This window comes from Schistocerca americana, chromosome 7 (genome assembly GCF_021461395.2).
Source record: "Schistocerca americana isolate TAMUIC-IGC-003095 chromosome 7, iqSchAmer2.1, whole genome shotgun sequence".
Taxonomy (NCBI): domain Eukaryota; kingdom Metazoa; phylum Arthropoda; class Insecta; order Orthoptera; family Acrididae; genus Schistocerca; species Schistocerca americana.
The window spans coordinates 212,375,235-212,390,477 of NC_060125.1; the positions used below are offsets into that span (position 1 = coordinate 212,375,235).

The 15,243-nt window shown below is 43.4% G+C and overlaps 1 protein-coding gene across 1 annotated transcript in view; it reads left to right on the forward strand.

The window, feature by feature from the left end:
* The window catches only part of LOC124622845 (O-acyltransferase like protein-like), a 304,695-nt gene that overhangs the window by 134,959 nt on the left and 154,493 nt on the right, over window positions 1–15,243 (forward strand). Inside the window, exon 3 of the mRNA XM_047148636.1 lies at window positions 6,705–6,922. Coding sequence (XP_047004592.1) covers window positions 6,705–6,922 — 218 coding nt within the window. The remainder of the gene's footprint in view (window positions 1–6,704; window positions 6,923–15,243) is intronic.

A 15,243-nucleotide genomic window follows, 5' to 3' on the forward strand; every position in this document is an offset into this window, starting at 1 on the left:
TTCGGAGACGGTGGTCTTATCGTGTGGTGGTGTTTTTCATGGAAGGGGCTTGCACCCCTTGTTGTTTTGCGTGGCACTATCACAGTACAGGGCTACATTGATGTTTTAAGCTCCTTCTTGCTTCCCACTGTTGAAGAACAATTCGGGGATGGCGAGTGCATCTTTCAACACAATCGAGCACCTGTTCATAATGCACGGCCTGTGGCGGAGTAGTTAGACGACAATAACATCCCTGTAATGGACTGGCCTACACAGAGTCCTGAACTGAATCCTGTAGAACACGTTTGGGACGTTTTGGAACGCCGGCTCCGTGCCAGGTCTCACAGACGACATCGATATCTCTCCTCAGTGCAGCACTCCGTGAAGAATGTGCTGCCATTCCCCAAGAAACCTTCCAGCACCTGACTGAACGTATGCCTGCAAGAGTGGAAGCTGTGATCAAGAGAAATGATAGGCCAACACCATATCTAATTTCAGCATTACTGATGGAGGGCGCCACGAGCTTGTAAGTCATTTTCAGCCAGGTGTCCGGATACTTTTGCTCACATATTGTATCTTTATCTGTTTCAGAGATACTGTGGATCAAAGTTACCATACTTGTACACGTAAAATACGCGTGTAAAATACGGTAGTTTTTTAAGTCACTTAGCGCCGATGAATATGATATAAATGACCTCCGTTATCGTCTGGAAACGCATATTGTAGTAATTAAGCACACGGAAAATTTGTTTGGACGTCTGAGATCTGAAATTGAATTTTACATAAGTAAACTATCTTAGTTTTGCTGGCCAATTCATTTCCTATCACTTTCCTGACATGCCCTGCTGCAGTAGGGGAAATAAGGAAACCAGTGGAAAATGCTCCTATCGAAGCAAAAAGAAATGCGAACACATTCCCATTTATTCAAAGTACTGTGACTAAAACAGGGTACAAGCTGCCTCATGCTGTCTTCCTCAGCATATTTAAAAAATTTCCAAACAATTTGGCATGCCATCATATTCACGCTTTTTTATGCTGAGAAAGAAAAAGACGGTGGCAAAGATAAATACCGGAAGACAGTACACAGTGGTTGTGGTGTATAAGGAACTAAGTACATAATGGCAGTGTGCGTGAAGGAGAGAGAGAGAGAGAGAGAGAGAGAGAGAGTTGCAGTGAAACATGCTTGAAAGTGACAGAACAGTGCTAGGAAAAGAGTGATGGTGATGGTGCGAGGAGGGTGGGAGGGTGACAGATAAAGTGGAAGTGAGTGCAAGCCAGTGATAATGAGAGACAGAGTACATGACAATGACAACTAGGAAGAGAGAGATAGTGACAGTGAGAAAAGACGGCAGCGGTAAGAAAGAGGGAATGGGATATTCGAAATAAGAGAGAGCAAGAGGGAGAAGGAGGGAATGGGATATTAGAAATAAGAGAGCGCAAGAGGGAGACAGTGGCAGTTAGTGGGGACTGTAGTAGTAGGGCAGAATGAAGGGAACTGTGGTTGTGACTCAGTGTACAATGTCAGGGAGATGCAAAGAGAGAATGACAATGAGTTGGGCTGAATAAGTGAGCGAGAGAGGGCAAGTGGGAATGCATGTTACGAGCAGCTTACAGCGATGTGCTGGTGGGTGTGAGTGAGTTACAATTAAGGGAGCTTGTGGCAATATGAGGTGATTTGTTACGCAGTAAAACAGCATTCAAGATCATTTCATTTATTGCTCAGAATTCATTTTGTTGCCGTATCTTCTGCGACGGCTGGTGGCTGTGCAATCTGGAGAGGAATCAGCTGAAACTAACAGCGGACTCAAGATTGCCAATTGTTCTGAATCAGCTCGGAGTGGAAGTCGATGGTGCCCTGGCGCGGTGTTTTGCTGCCCGCTGACGAGGTAGGTACACCCCGTCTGTAGCCCTGCTTGAGACTGGCGGTGACAACGACGCGTATGTTTGATTCACATGCCGATTCGTGGAGTACTCATTCCCGATCACTGCCGCCATTGTCCTATAAGGTGGACCGTGATGCCGGATGCCGTGATGTCGTGTTGAATTCTGAAGATGGCCCGACGGTACAATAAGCCGTCAAACTAGAGCGACGCTGCAGTTTTGGGCAGCTTCTTTCGTGGTCCGGGCCCTTGCTGGTAGACCCCTGGACTACCCATCAGTACTGGATGCTGCACTTCATTATCAGTGGCTGCGAAAAGTTAATATCCTCGTAAGGCAGCAAGTGTGAGATCAATAATAGAGTAATCTCACACACAAGATGTAGCCATACCGTATCAGGGGGGAGTGCGAACGACATGAACGCCACAGATCGTACTGATGGGTGTCATAGGGTATTTATGTCGCCGAGGAGAATCTCTTCTCTATGACGTCATTCGTAATCAGCAAATCGGTTCCGTTCTTCTCGAGTCGTCAGCGGTCTTCAGTTCCGCTACATCTGCTTAACGAGTATGTTACACTCTTTTTGCCTCTTACATAACGTTACGAGGCAGTTCTCTCTGCTCTCGTGTAATGACTTTCTGCAGGGCTCGCTACCCAAGAGTATCGAGGTTGGTGTCTTCCTGAATAAGTAACACTACTGAAATGTTTACGCTTCCCGACTGGTTGCTTGTTGATACTTCCACATGGCTAACGCCAGCTAATCAAACTTAGAAAATTGTATTCTCTCGTTTCCTTATTAATTTTTCATTCTTGTGAGGAAATCATGGAAATCGTTTAGAGCAATTATTTGTTATTCCTCTTTTCACTCTGTATGTTATCAAATTAGAAAATTTGTGGTTACCAAATTACATTTACCTTTTAAAGGATGGTGTATATACCTGAGCTATATATTTTCTGATGGAGCATATTAAATTGGAGTAATATCTTATTCACACCAGTCCCTACTTTTCGCTTGCATTTATGTACATAACTATAAACCTTTTGGAATTGATTCCTGCCCACTTATTAAGATCTTTCTGGAGGACCGAAATGTCCTCTGTAGGAATCAACATCAATTTCGCAAACATAGATAGTGTGAGGGCCAGCTCGCTGTGTTCGTCCACGAGATTCAGTTGGCGCTGCGTACCTTGACATCTGGAAGTTTTTCAATACATTTCCGCCTAATGAACAAAGTATGTGTGTACGAAATATCAGACTGGCTTTGTGGTTGGAATGAAGAGTTCCTAGCACACAGAACAAAAAATATCATTCTTGACAGAGGGGCGTCCTTCAAGGAAGTGTTATAGTACTATTGCTATTGTAATATGTAGCTTATAAAAATCTTGTCCGACCGATATGTGAGCATTGCTTGTCAGTCAGAATCCTACCAGATAGGACCTACACAGGGAAGAGAGAAGATACAAAGTAGAGCAGCGTAAGTTTCCTGAGGAATCCCGGAGGTATCACGCAGATTGTCCTCAAACTCCATTAGCAGATGCTACAATGAATGTATAATGTTTCTTCATACGTAATCTAAAGTGAATACTTGGCGTTCGGTCAGCGGCTCCAGAATTCAGTTGATTTATACGATATTATAATCCCAGAATCAACTTCCGACATTAAAAAATAAAAAATATTCTTAGTCATTTTACAATGAAAACGTGGCAAAGAAACATCAAAATACACTGAATGAAAATTATGTTTAAAATCCATTAAATTGGTCGACGAAGAAAAACGAATTCCTGACGAAGAAATTGCGTGAAGTAACACATCTAAGAGGAAGATAAACGAAATATAAATCATTAATAATAGGATAAAAATGTAATGAAGTATTCTGATTGGTTAACAAAATATAAAATTAACTTAGGGCAATACTCATGCCTTGGATATTAGTGTAGTGGGTCTTCTGCCTCTGTTGCTATCGAGCGCGAAACCCAAATAGTAGACATTTTTGCGTAGCATCTCTCAACGACAGGAAAGCATTTTATATTATGTAAAGCGATGAGCGGTAGGTCGCCCTTTAGGCAAGGGGGGACGGAGCACTGTGCCGACGCCACGACCGAGTGTCAGCAAATGGGGCCGGAGAGTTCTTTTATATGTGGCTTTGAGGGGGACTGCCCCGCAAGAGGTATTTCTTAAAAAAATTATCTGACGGAACTGTTATTACTGATACATAAAAAGGTAAAATACATTGCAACTGTGCTACCATCAGTTTCAGCACTATAGCATTCAGAATAAAGGCGCTAGAGAAATTCAGGAAACGAGCAGTTTCGACCGCGAGACGTTGGTTTCAGACGACGCGCTATTTACCGCTGCGCAAGCACTGCATAACACATCGAATAAAAGACGAGTCTTCCTCCAAGAACAACTGCAGCCAACACTATTAACAGTATGTGCAGATAGCCGATCTTAGAGCATAATCAGCGCGGCCGCGTATTTTTACCGTGTCGCAGTCGGCGCGTATTTAGATTCTGCTGCGACGAGCCATATGCAGGTTTTAAGTCGAGGAGTGTACCAGAAGAACATTTGTCGCAGTCGGCGCGTATTTAGATTCTGCTGCGACGAGCCATATGCAGGTTTTAAGTCGAGGAGTGTACCAGAAGAACATTTGCTTTTTACATTTTTTTCTGAACAAAAACTTATTTGACATGCTCAAGTTAACGCTGAACAGCCAAAGAAACTGGTACACCTGGCTAATATCGTGCTGCAACACGACATGGCATCGGCTCGACTAATGTCTGAAGTAGTGCTGGCGGGCACTGACACCATGAATCCAGCACGGCTGTCCATAAATCCGAAAGAGCGGCTCTTATAGACTGCACGTTGCAAGTCATCCCAGATATGCTCAATAATGTTCATGTCTGGGGAGTGTGGTGACCAGCAGAAATGTTTCAACTCAGAAGTGTGTTCCTGGAGCCATTCTGTAGCAATTCTGGCCGTGTGGGTGTCGCATTGTCCTGCTGGAATTGCCCAAGTCCGTCGCAATGGACAATGGACATGAATGGATGCAGGTAATCACACAGGATTTTTACGCTCGTATTACCTGTCAGAGTCGTATGTAGATGGATCAGGGGTCCCATATCACTCTACCTGCACACGCCCAACACCATTTCAGAGCTTTCACCAGCTTCAACATTCCCATGCTGACATGCAGGATCCATGGATTCATGAGATTGTCTCCATACCCGTACACGATCATTCGCTCGCTACCATTTGAAACGAGACTCGTCCAACCAGGCAACATGTTTATTGTCATCAACAGTCCAATGTCGGTGTTGACGGGCCCAGGCGAGACGTAAAGCTTTGTGTCGTGCAGTCATCAGGGACACACGAGTGGGCCTTCGGCTCCGAAAGCCCGTATCGATGATGTTTCGCTGAATGGTTCGCACGCTGACACTAGTTGATGGCCCAGCATTGAATACTGCAGCAATTTGCGGACGGGTTGTACTTCTGTCACGTTGAACGATGCTTTTCAGTCGTCGTTCGTCCCGTTCATGCAGGATCTTTTACCGGCCGCAGCGATGTCGGAGATATGGTGTTTTACCGGATTCCTGATATTCCCGGCACACTCGTGAAATCGTCGTGCAATAAAATCCCCACTTCATCGCTACCTCGGAGATGCAAGTGTGCACCGCTCGTGCGCCGACTATAACACCACGTTCAAAGTCACTAACCTTTGATAACCTGACACTGCAGCAGCAGTAACCCATCTTACAACTGTGTCCGTCACTTGTTACCTTATGTAGGTGTTGCCGACCGCAGCACTATATTCTGCCCGTTTACATATATTCGTATTTGAATACGCATGTCTATACCTCTTTCTCTGGCGCTTCAGTGTAAATGCATATGTAGCTGCATTCACTGGGGCAAGATAAGTCGTAGGATACCTCCTAGCAGTACGGCGGACCACATTTTTCCCAGCGTTGTGCGGCAACTCGGCGTGGCATGGATTCAATAGAAGTTCCCTACACAAAATATTGAAACATGCTGTCTCTTAACAGCCGTCCATAATTGAGAAACGTTACCGGAGTACGATTTTGTGCATAAACTGACCTCTCCATTATGTCCCATAAGTTTTGGATTGGATACATGTTCTGCAATCTAGGTGGCCAAATCATTCGCTCGAATTGTCCAGAATGTTCTTCAAATCAACCGTGAGCATTTGTGGGCCGGTGACATGGTGCCTTGTCATCCATAAAATTCAATCGTTGTTTGGGGTCATGACGTCCATGAATAGCTGCAAATGGCCTCCCGGCAGCCGAACAACCAGAGGAAAGTATCGCTGCCCTCGGTGGTTATGTGCAGGCTGTCGGCCACTGTTTTATCCGTTGCGAGAGGTAGTGTCTAAAGTTCGGTATTCTCAGCGCGCTCTTGCCCTTGAGGATCTCGGAATTTTAAAATCCCTAACGATTTCCTAAATGGAATGTTCCATGCATCTAGCTCCATTCGGCGTTCAAATGCTAGCCGTGTGGCCATAATCGTGTCGGAAACCATTTAGTATAAATCACCTGAGTACAAATGACAGGTCTGCCAATGCACTGCCATTTTATATCTTGTGTACGCGATACTACCGCCACCTGGACCCTGTCCATTCCACGTAAGCAGCCCACACCGTTGTGGACCCACCACCAGCTCGCACAGTACATTGTCGACAACCTGGGTCGATGCCTCCGTGACTTCTGCACGACATTCGAGCAGTGCCTCTCTTACCAACTGACTTTCGCCACCTCAGTGCATTATGTAATTCACCCGTGTTATGCGTTGTCCTCAGGCAGAAGGTGATCAGGCGCTGCGGTGTGCTTTTCCAGGGGCGCCAGCACCGCCTAGAGCGGCGCCGCGACGTCTTCCGGTGGGGCGTGTGTCTGCCGCCGTCGTGCGGGCCCGACGACGCCGCCTCCCTCGTTCGTGACGCAGCGGCTCTCGCGCTGCCCCCGGAGGCGGGCGCGCACGTCGCCGTCTCCAGCGACGCCTGCCACAGCAGCGGCGACCGCGACGGCCGCCGCCTCGCGCCGCACACGCTCCTGCTGTGAGTGCCTCCTGTATCTGTTTCCTTCCGTGGACGCGCTCACCGTCTCACTTCGTAAAAATTTTTTAATTCATCACTGATCTGAATGATTTGGTAAGGCCCTTCACAAATTCTTCATCAGTGCCAACCTCTTTATCCCAGATAGCATTTGCAACGTATGTCGTCAAATTATATCCGGAATGTATTCCAATATGTCTTCCTCTACAGTTTCAACCCTCTACAGCTCCTTCTTATACCTTGGAAGTTATTCCCTAATGTCTTAACAGATGTCCCATCATCCTGTATCTAATTCTTCTCAGTGCCTTTCCTATAAGTCTTGGAAATTTGTTGTAAGGTCTTATGGGACCAAACTTCTGAGGTCATCGGACCCTAAGCTTACGCACTAGTTAATCTACCTTACAGTAACTTACGCTAAGGACAACACACACACCCATGCCCGAGGGAGAACTCGAATCTCCGACGTGGACAGCCGCCGTATAACCCTTTCTTCGCCATTTCTGCGCCGAACCTCTTCGTTCCTTACCTTATCTGTTTACCTAATATCCAACGTTCTTCTGTAGCACCTAATGTCAAATGCTTTGTTTCTCTTCTGTTCCGGTTTTCCCATCCATGTTTCACTACACTATATGCTGTGCTTCAAACGTACATTTTCAGAAATTTCTTCCTCAAATTAAGGCCTATGTCTAATACTAAAAGACTTCTTTTCCGTAGCAACACCTTCTATACACGTGCTAGTGTGCTAGTCGACTTTTGTAAGCAATTGTTGCTTCGTCCGTCATAGGTTGTTTTGCTTCTAAGGAAACAGAATTTCTTAACATCCCCTACTCCATGACCACCAATTTTTACTTTAGCTTTATCGCTATTCTCTTCTATGCCACTTCCCATTACTTTCGTATATCTTCGGTTTATTCATAATCAATATTCTGTACGCATTCGACTGTTCATTTCATACAATAGATTCTGGACTTCTTCTTTCCCTACAAAGATTATAGCAACGACATCAGGAATCGTTATCGTTCAAATACTTACTCCCTGAATTTTAATCCGATTCTTGAATCTTTGTTTTTATGCGCGTCATTGCTTCTTCTTCTCATATACAGAACGAACAGTAGGGGCGAAAGATGGCATCCCTGTCTTACGTTCTTTTTAATCCGACCACTTCGTTATTGGTGTTCCAGTCTTATTGTCCCCTCCTGGTTCTTATACATATAGTATATTACCTGTGGATCCTAATAGCTTATTCCTATTTTCCTCAGAACTGTGAACGTCTTGTACCAATTTACAATGTTGAACGCTTTTCCTAAGGAGGCAAATCCTATGATAGTGTCTTGATTTCTTTCAGTCTTGCTTGCATTATCAGCTGAAACGTCAGAACTGTCTCTCTGGTGCCTTTACCTTTCCTAAACTCCAACTAATCGTCGTAGAACGGATTCTAAGTTTTCTTTTCCGTTCTTCTGTGTATTATTCTTGTCAGCAACTTGCATGCACGAGCTGTTCAGGTGTTCGTGGGATAGGTCTCGTACTTACCTGCTCTTGCTGTTTTCAGAATTGCGTTGTTGATATTTTTTTCGAAAGTGCAATGGTATATCGCCGTCTCATACCTTCCGCACACTGACTTGAATAGTCGTTTGGTTGCCAACTCCCTAAGTGTTTTAGAAATTCCGATGGAATGGTATCCATCCCTTCTGCCTCATTTGAACTCAAATCATCAATATCTCTTTTAAATTCTGATTATTACTGGATTCCCTACGTCCTACATGTCAATTCCTGTTTATTTATCTGTCACGTCATCAGACAATTTCTCCTCCTCATAAAGGACTTCAATATACTCTTTCTACATCAACGTTTTACAGTTGAATTCTCGTTGCACTGTTAATGTTACTACCGCTGCTTTTCTTTTCATAGAAGGTTGTTTCGACCACTCTACATGCTTAATCATCCTTCTTAATATGATTTCTTTTTAGATTTTTCTGACACTTTCCGGTTAGCGTCTTGCCTTGACTTCTATGCAATTCCTATTTATCTCATGTCTAAGTGATATTTCTGTATTCCTGTCTATTCCTAAACACTTTTGATATTCCTCCTTTCGCTAATAAATCGACGTATTTCTCCTGTTACCCAACGTTTCTTTCGCAGTTACTTCCGCTGTACCTGTATTTGTCTGCCCAATAATTGTGAGATCTGTCTTTAGAGACGGTCATTCCTCTTCAATTGAACTGCTTACTATGTGGTTCCTTAACGCAATGTCCTCATCTTTGGCGAATTTCAAACGCGTCTGATGATTCCTCAGTACTTCAGTAGAGGAAAGGTGCCTAATAAGAGACACACTTTTGTAAATCCATTTGAAAGACCTAAACGTAAGTGCAATTGTATTTTTTACGATGGTAATAATATGTTGCATTATTTAATTTTATCATACAATTACCTTATTTGCATTAATGGTTCAAATGGCTCTGAGCACTATGGGACTTAACATCTATGGTCATCAGTCCCCTAGAACTTAGAACTACTTAAGCCTAACTAACCTAAGGACAGCACACAACACCCAGCCATCACTATTTGCATTAATAAACAATTTTTCAGAGTAGTTATTAAGTCTTCACAAACAAGGCATTTCGTAGAAATGAGATCAAGGTTTCCTAATATGAGACAGTAATAATATTTTGCTTTAATTATTTTATTACAGGATAATGACATATGAATATACATTTTTTACGTATTCATTCATATGTTATCCTTCACTCATTTCACACTACTTAGGTTTATATTTACGACATCCGGGGCAAACAAAATTGTCCTCTGTGCACCGCAATCTTCATGAGCCCAGCGATATCATTTCGTGCACTGTGCCCATGTCTCCCCCCGTTTGTCTTTAGAAAAGCGCCCAGTACAGAACAAACACGCTGCGTCATCGTCATCACTGCTGTCTGAATCCCGTCATCAAGATGGACATCGGATGCCGAGGCACTAGACGATTCTTCTCCTTTAGGTCTACGATTTGAAAAACTTTCTGGCTGCTTTCTTAGCTTCAGCCTCTGATTTCTTCTGTTTAGATTCTTGCAATTCCTTCGCACAATGAGCTGAAGTTAGTAACGCAGCAGAGCACGAACGCGATGTTTGGTCTATTTGACTAACTCCAGGTGGTTTTGCGAAGTGTGGGAGAGGTCTGATGTCTGCCGGGCTGACAACCTGACCATCGCCATCAGTAGTTTCATTTTCGTTTTTGGCTCTTTCTTGAAGAGCGTCAGCATGGCGATGAATTGAACATTCATGTTCCCTAATGATATTTCTGTTCCATGGGATGAGACCTGTTTTTTTGAAGGCGTTCACAGATGCTTCCACTATTGCTGCTCGGTTTTAAGCTGCCCCAAATAACCTGGCTGTTAATAACGGGGTGATAACACGACCTGGGTTACTTCTTAACCACATTTCTATCTCTTGGGCATTGTAGGCCCCAAAATCCGACGTTACGTGGATGCGTTTTATGCGTTGAGTGAGGTGGCAAACATACAATATGAACATTGCTTTATCTTACACATCGAGATTCTTTGTGCGGGAATAATGCCCATCAAGAATCAAAATGACAGGGTCATTTGAAGATGGCTTTACATGACTCACAAAATCATCAAACCACTGAGTAAAAATGTGAGTTTGTATCCAGCCACTTGGATGACAAGCTGATATTGATCCTGCAGGTGCACCGTCCATCGATTCCTGCTTCATATTCTTCCTTGGGAAGACGATTAGTGATGGAACATAAGTGTCAGCTGCGCTCATACACGTTACAACTGTGATGAGATTTCCCTTTTCTGCTGAAGTCAAGGCAGCAACTTGTCTCTTCCCTTTCATAGCAATAACCTTGCTGTGTTTGTGCTGCACAGACGTCGCCCCCGTTTCGTCAACACTAAAGACTCGATGTGGGTTATGGTTGACTTTAGGTAGCACAGATGCGTAAATACAAAAAAAATTCCCCAAATTTTCTGGAGTGAAAGCTTTCACTCTTGCTGCTGCAAGATCCTGAGGAGTTCTCATTGATAAAATGGGATATCTCTTAAGGAAAGCTCGAAGTCATTTCTTTTCTGCTGAAGCCTTTTCTGAATTGAAGGAATTCATCAGCCTATTCCTGACAGCTAACTGGAAGGCCATGCTTCGTATGTCCTCACATTTAAGAGCATAAAATCGCTCTTCCATTGCAAGGTAGTATTTCACTGGTTCATCTTCCAGTTGAGATGAGTGAACAGGCCTTCTGCCAAGATTAACACCAACCAGCTTCTCGGGTGTACGAGTTTTATCCTTCACATACCTTTCCAAACTACGTTTTGGTACAGCAAGAACTTTAGAGGCTTTTTAAGTACCCCATCTCGCCATTTCTCGTACATGTAATGGCAAGAACCATGGTGTCTTTATCCCACGTTTTCCTTTTAGGCGACAACGCCATCAACAAAGAATAAATACAATAATCAGACATACTTCTTAAAGGACTTCAACTTCTATGATTTTATATGTTAGATTATTTTTTATACGTACTATGAACGGAGTACTGTGAATTTCTACTAATATTGATCAACTTCTGAGCAAAATACTGCCTTGAAAGAAAGTTCCAGAAAACATTCCAATTTCTGATCATAAGACTAGTCAAAGTAACCCCTGTTTATGATAATTTAATCGAATTAAAATAAACGCAGGTGCCAAAATTTTACTACAACAAATAATAAAATGTTGTTATCTCATGATAGTATTGCGTAAATTACATACAACAAATCGTGAGAGAATGAGTTCCCCCAATATGCGATAAGTATCGTAACATGCGACACTGTCGCGTATTTGGATCCCAAAACTACTGAATATTAGGAATTTCGCCATCTTAAGCAAAGAATCACGCACTTGCTAACAACGTTCGTTGAAAATGAGCCTAATTGTCAATAATTATAGGTAATACCGTCACAAATAACAACAATAAAAGAGTTCAGTAATATCCATTCACATTTAAGCTGAAATATTGTCTTAACACCGATCTCACTAAAACTCCTAACGCAAGAAATTTTCTATCAACCTCTACGTAATGTGTCCGGCTCAACTATGGCGTCCTACTAGCTGTGTCATTGTCTGGCACGCAATAGACGCTTTTAAGAAACTCTCCACCAGAGTGTAACCCCTAACATGAGCACAGTTGGAGTGTCTCATATTAGGGTGCTATCGCATAATAGGCACCTTTCCTCTATCCCAATTTTTTCCACGCACGGGATGATATTCCACCATTATACAACAACGTAAATATCCCTTATCTCGAGCAGAGGTACTTGTCCAACAGGATGGATGACAGGTAAGAAACTGAGAGCCAATCACCGATTGCAACAATTTGCTAAATTCGCAATTAAAATTTTGAAACAAGTTTGACCCAGTTTTTCAGACGATTTTCAGATATGATTCCCTCATAACATAATCCTAGGCGTGAATTTTAATGACAATGTCTGTGCCTTAAAAGCGCAACAGGAATTTCATTGAAAAGTTTGTGAAAGAAGCACATTAATAAATCTTAACCAGGCATAATGCGGTATCACTGTATAGACGTGTAATAAGGCTCGTCATATAGAGGAAATTGTTGCATTTACCATTTATATTATATAAAAGTAAACTCTCACGTCGACTTGCCTGATAGCTATAAACATTACGAAACACAGCAGAAAAGTGCTTGGTGATGGGAAGCATGAGCATTTATTACTGATGAAAAAGTATTAAACGGGAGTAAGAGTTATTAGGTAGACCAGTAATGGTGCAAATATATATAAGCACGTTGTTGTATGGTCAAAGGAAACCTTTTAATACTGTGGAAAGATGAATGCAGATTGTGGTAGAAAAACATTCTAAAAGTATTCGTTGCAGGCAAGGTGAACAGTGGGCGTTGATAAATCATCAGATCGCACGTTATCTCCTTTTTTATCGACCTTTATCTCTTTAGACTAGAACTCTTTTCTTGCAATGAACTACGACTCTTGTGAGTCAAGAAGGAAATATTTTCAGTGGTTCCGGGAGGGAAGGTTTCCCGAAGCATTACAGTGACGTAAATATAAGCTACCCAGTCCCCTGGAGGTTAAAACCAAGAGACACCATACGGCCAATAAAGACCGATAAGGCGGCATCTGGCGCCATTTCCAGTGAGCAGTAACCACTTATTGCTGAAAGATACGAGGCCCAAGTCGGTCTCGCCTCCCACTATATAGTGAACGCAGTAGCCTAAGAGCCATAGAATCGTATTGGCTTTCGTTCGTGGGAAAAAGGAAGAGCCTGGACGTAGAAGGATGAAAGCCTAAATGACAGTTTCGGTCGATCGGGTGAGGAAAGCAAGCCGTCGTCTAAACCATATCCAGTGTTCTCAACCGCAAGAGACATGCCAATGTCTTAATATATCAGTTTGGAGGCAGCTGCTGCACTGATTCGTCACACCATCCTCCAAGATATCCTCGCCAAAACAAGTTCAACAGGGGAGAGCAAGCAACACCTTCACAGCGACGAAACAAGTGTCTGGTAGTGACATGTTTAGGTTTACAGTCCATTATCACGGAAATCGGAAAATTTATACGACATAATACGCTTTACACAAAAAATATGGGTATCTAAAATCCAGACTTTCTGAAGTGATGTAAGGGAGTGAGGCGCATGCTCGAGAATCATCGGTAGCCGATCTCCAATTGAGACAACGCTCTTCATGGGGCAAGGATCAACGATGACACCTGGCGATTTATGGCAATCACTCACCATGGACCATGAGATTGTGGCGGCTGTAAATCCCAGTAAGTTCAACAAGTTTCGCTTCCATTCATTAATGCTCGCTCCAAAGAGATAACAAAAAGCATCTAAGGTTTCCTTGAGCAAGGGAATTGCATCTGAATTACGGATTAAGACCATGACATCGCCCACATTTGCTCGTAACGAAAACCGCTCTCCTAGTAGCGACCACCACGTAGCTGAGCATCGATATGGCGAAGTAAAGGCTCCAGAAATAATAAAAACATTGACATGGGGAGGGGGCACCCTTGTGAGACACCCCGTCAGATAATGATTTGGGTTATGTTGGCCATTCACGACCACAGACGCTTGGCTGCTACTAAACGCATTTAGTAACACTCGACAAGCTTCATCGTATAGGCCGACAGTTTCCAGAACCCACAACAAGAAATTGTGAGGTACTCGGTCAAACGCCTTAATGAATTAATAAAAAGTAACGCCCCAGGCGCAGAAGTGGTGGAAGTCACCAACACAACATCCTGGCATTCTAAGATAGAGGTCATAAACGTGCAACTAGAAACACAACTTTGGTAAACCGCAAAGATTTTTGCAAGCAAGACCGGCAGACGGCTGTTTACTGCCCACCCAAAAATTTTATATTCAAAATTAAGCAGCATAATCGGTCGGAATTAGTCAACGATTTAACATCGAGATATTTTCGGGATCAAGACAATCTTGCCAATCTTCAAAGGGGCGGGAATCAGCCCCCTCCCCCCCCCCCCCCCCCCCCCCCCCCCCCCCGCCGTCCACCGAACCTCATTTGCCAGCAACTTTATTGTGTCACCTATAAGTGGCCAAAACTGCACATAAACTTCTTTACGTAGGCCATCTAGTCCCTATTCCCGGCGATTTCCTCGGAGGTGAATGAACAATAAAATCACAGATGATATCTCGCAAAAAGCCATCTAAAAATTCATCATTTAATGCGAGAGTGACTACAGAATCCAGAGAAGAGGTAAAATCATCAGGCAGCACAGTTTCAGAAGCAGGCGCTGCATACGATCTGAGAAGTATTGGTGTATCGTACGCGATATGTCTTGTTGCAACGTCGTCACATGCAAGTCTTTCTAACGGTCGTAATAAACAGGCGTTTACAGAGCGATTTAAACCAAATGAGAAGGTATAAGGCGGTTGTTTCATCTTGAAGCGAGGAGCGTGGTTTTACCCTCATCCTATATCTCTTCATTTGTGCCGTTTTAACGGAAGTAGTTTCGCTTCCAAGCGCCGAGCATCTGCAATCCAGAGGGGACCTTTTACGGACGCTATAGTAACGATCTCATAAAACGACATAGTAAAATTCGCCCTTGGAAGGCTGAATCACATTAACGCCGTTAGAAGGCGCAGTATGGCATTCTCTACATTCTCTATGTAGCAGGCCGTAAGAGAGGTATATTAGCCCTTGCAACGAAGTCCGCGATCTCATTCTTCGTGAATAACGCCATCAAGAAGAGGATTCTCTAAATGTGATATAGTTAGCACCCAAGAGGAACGACACAGATGCAACAGTTCTCACACTTGATTGAAAGTCATAGCCA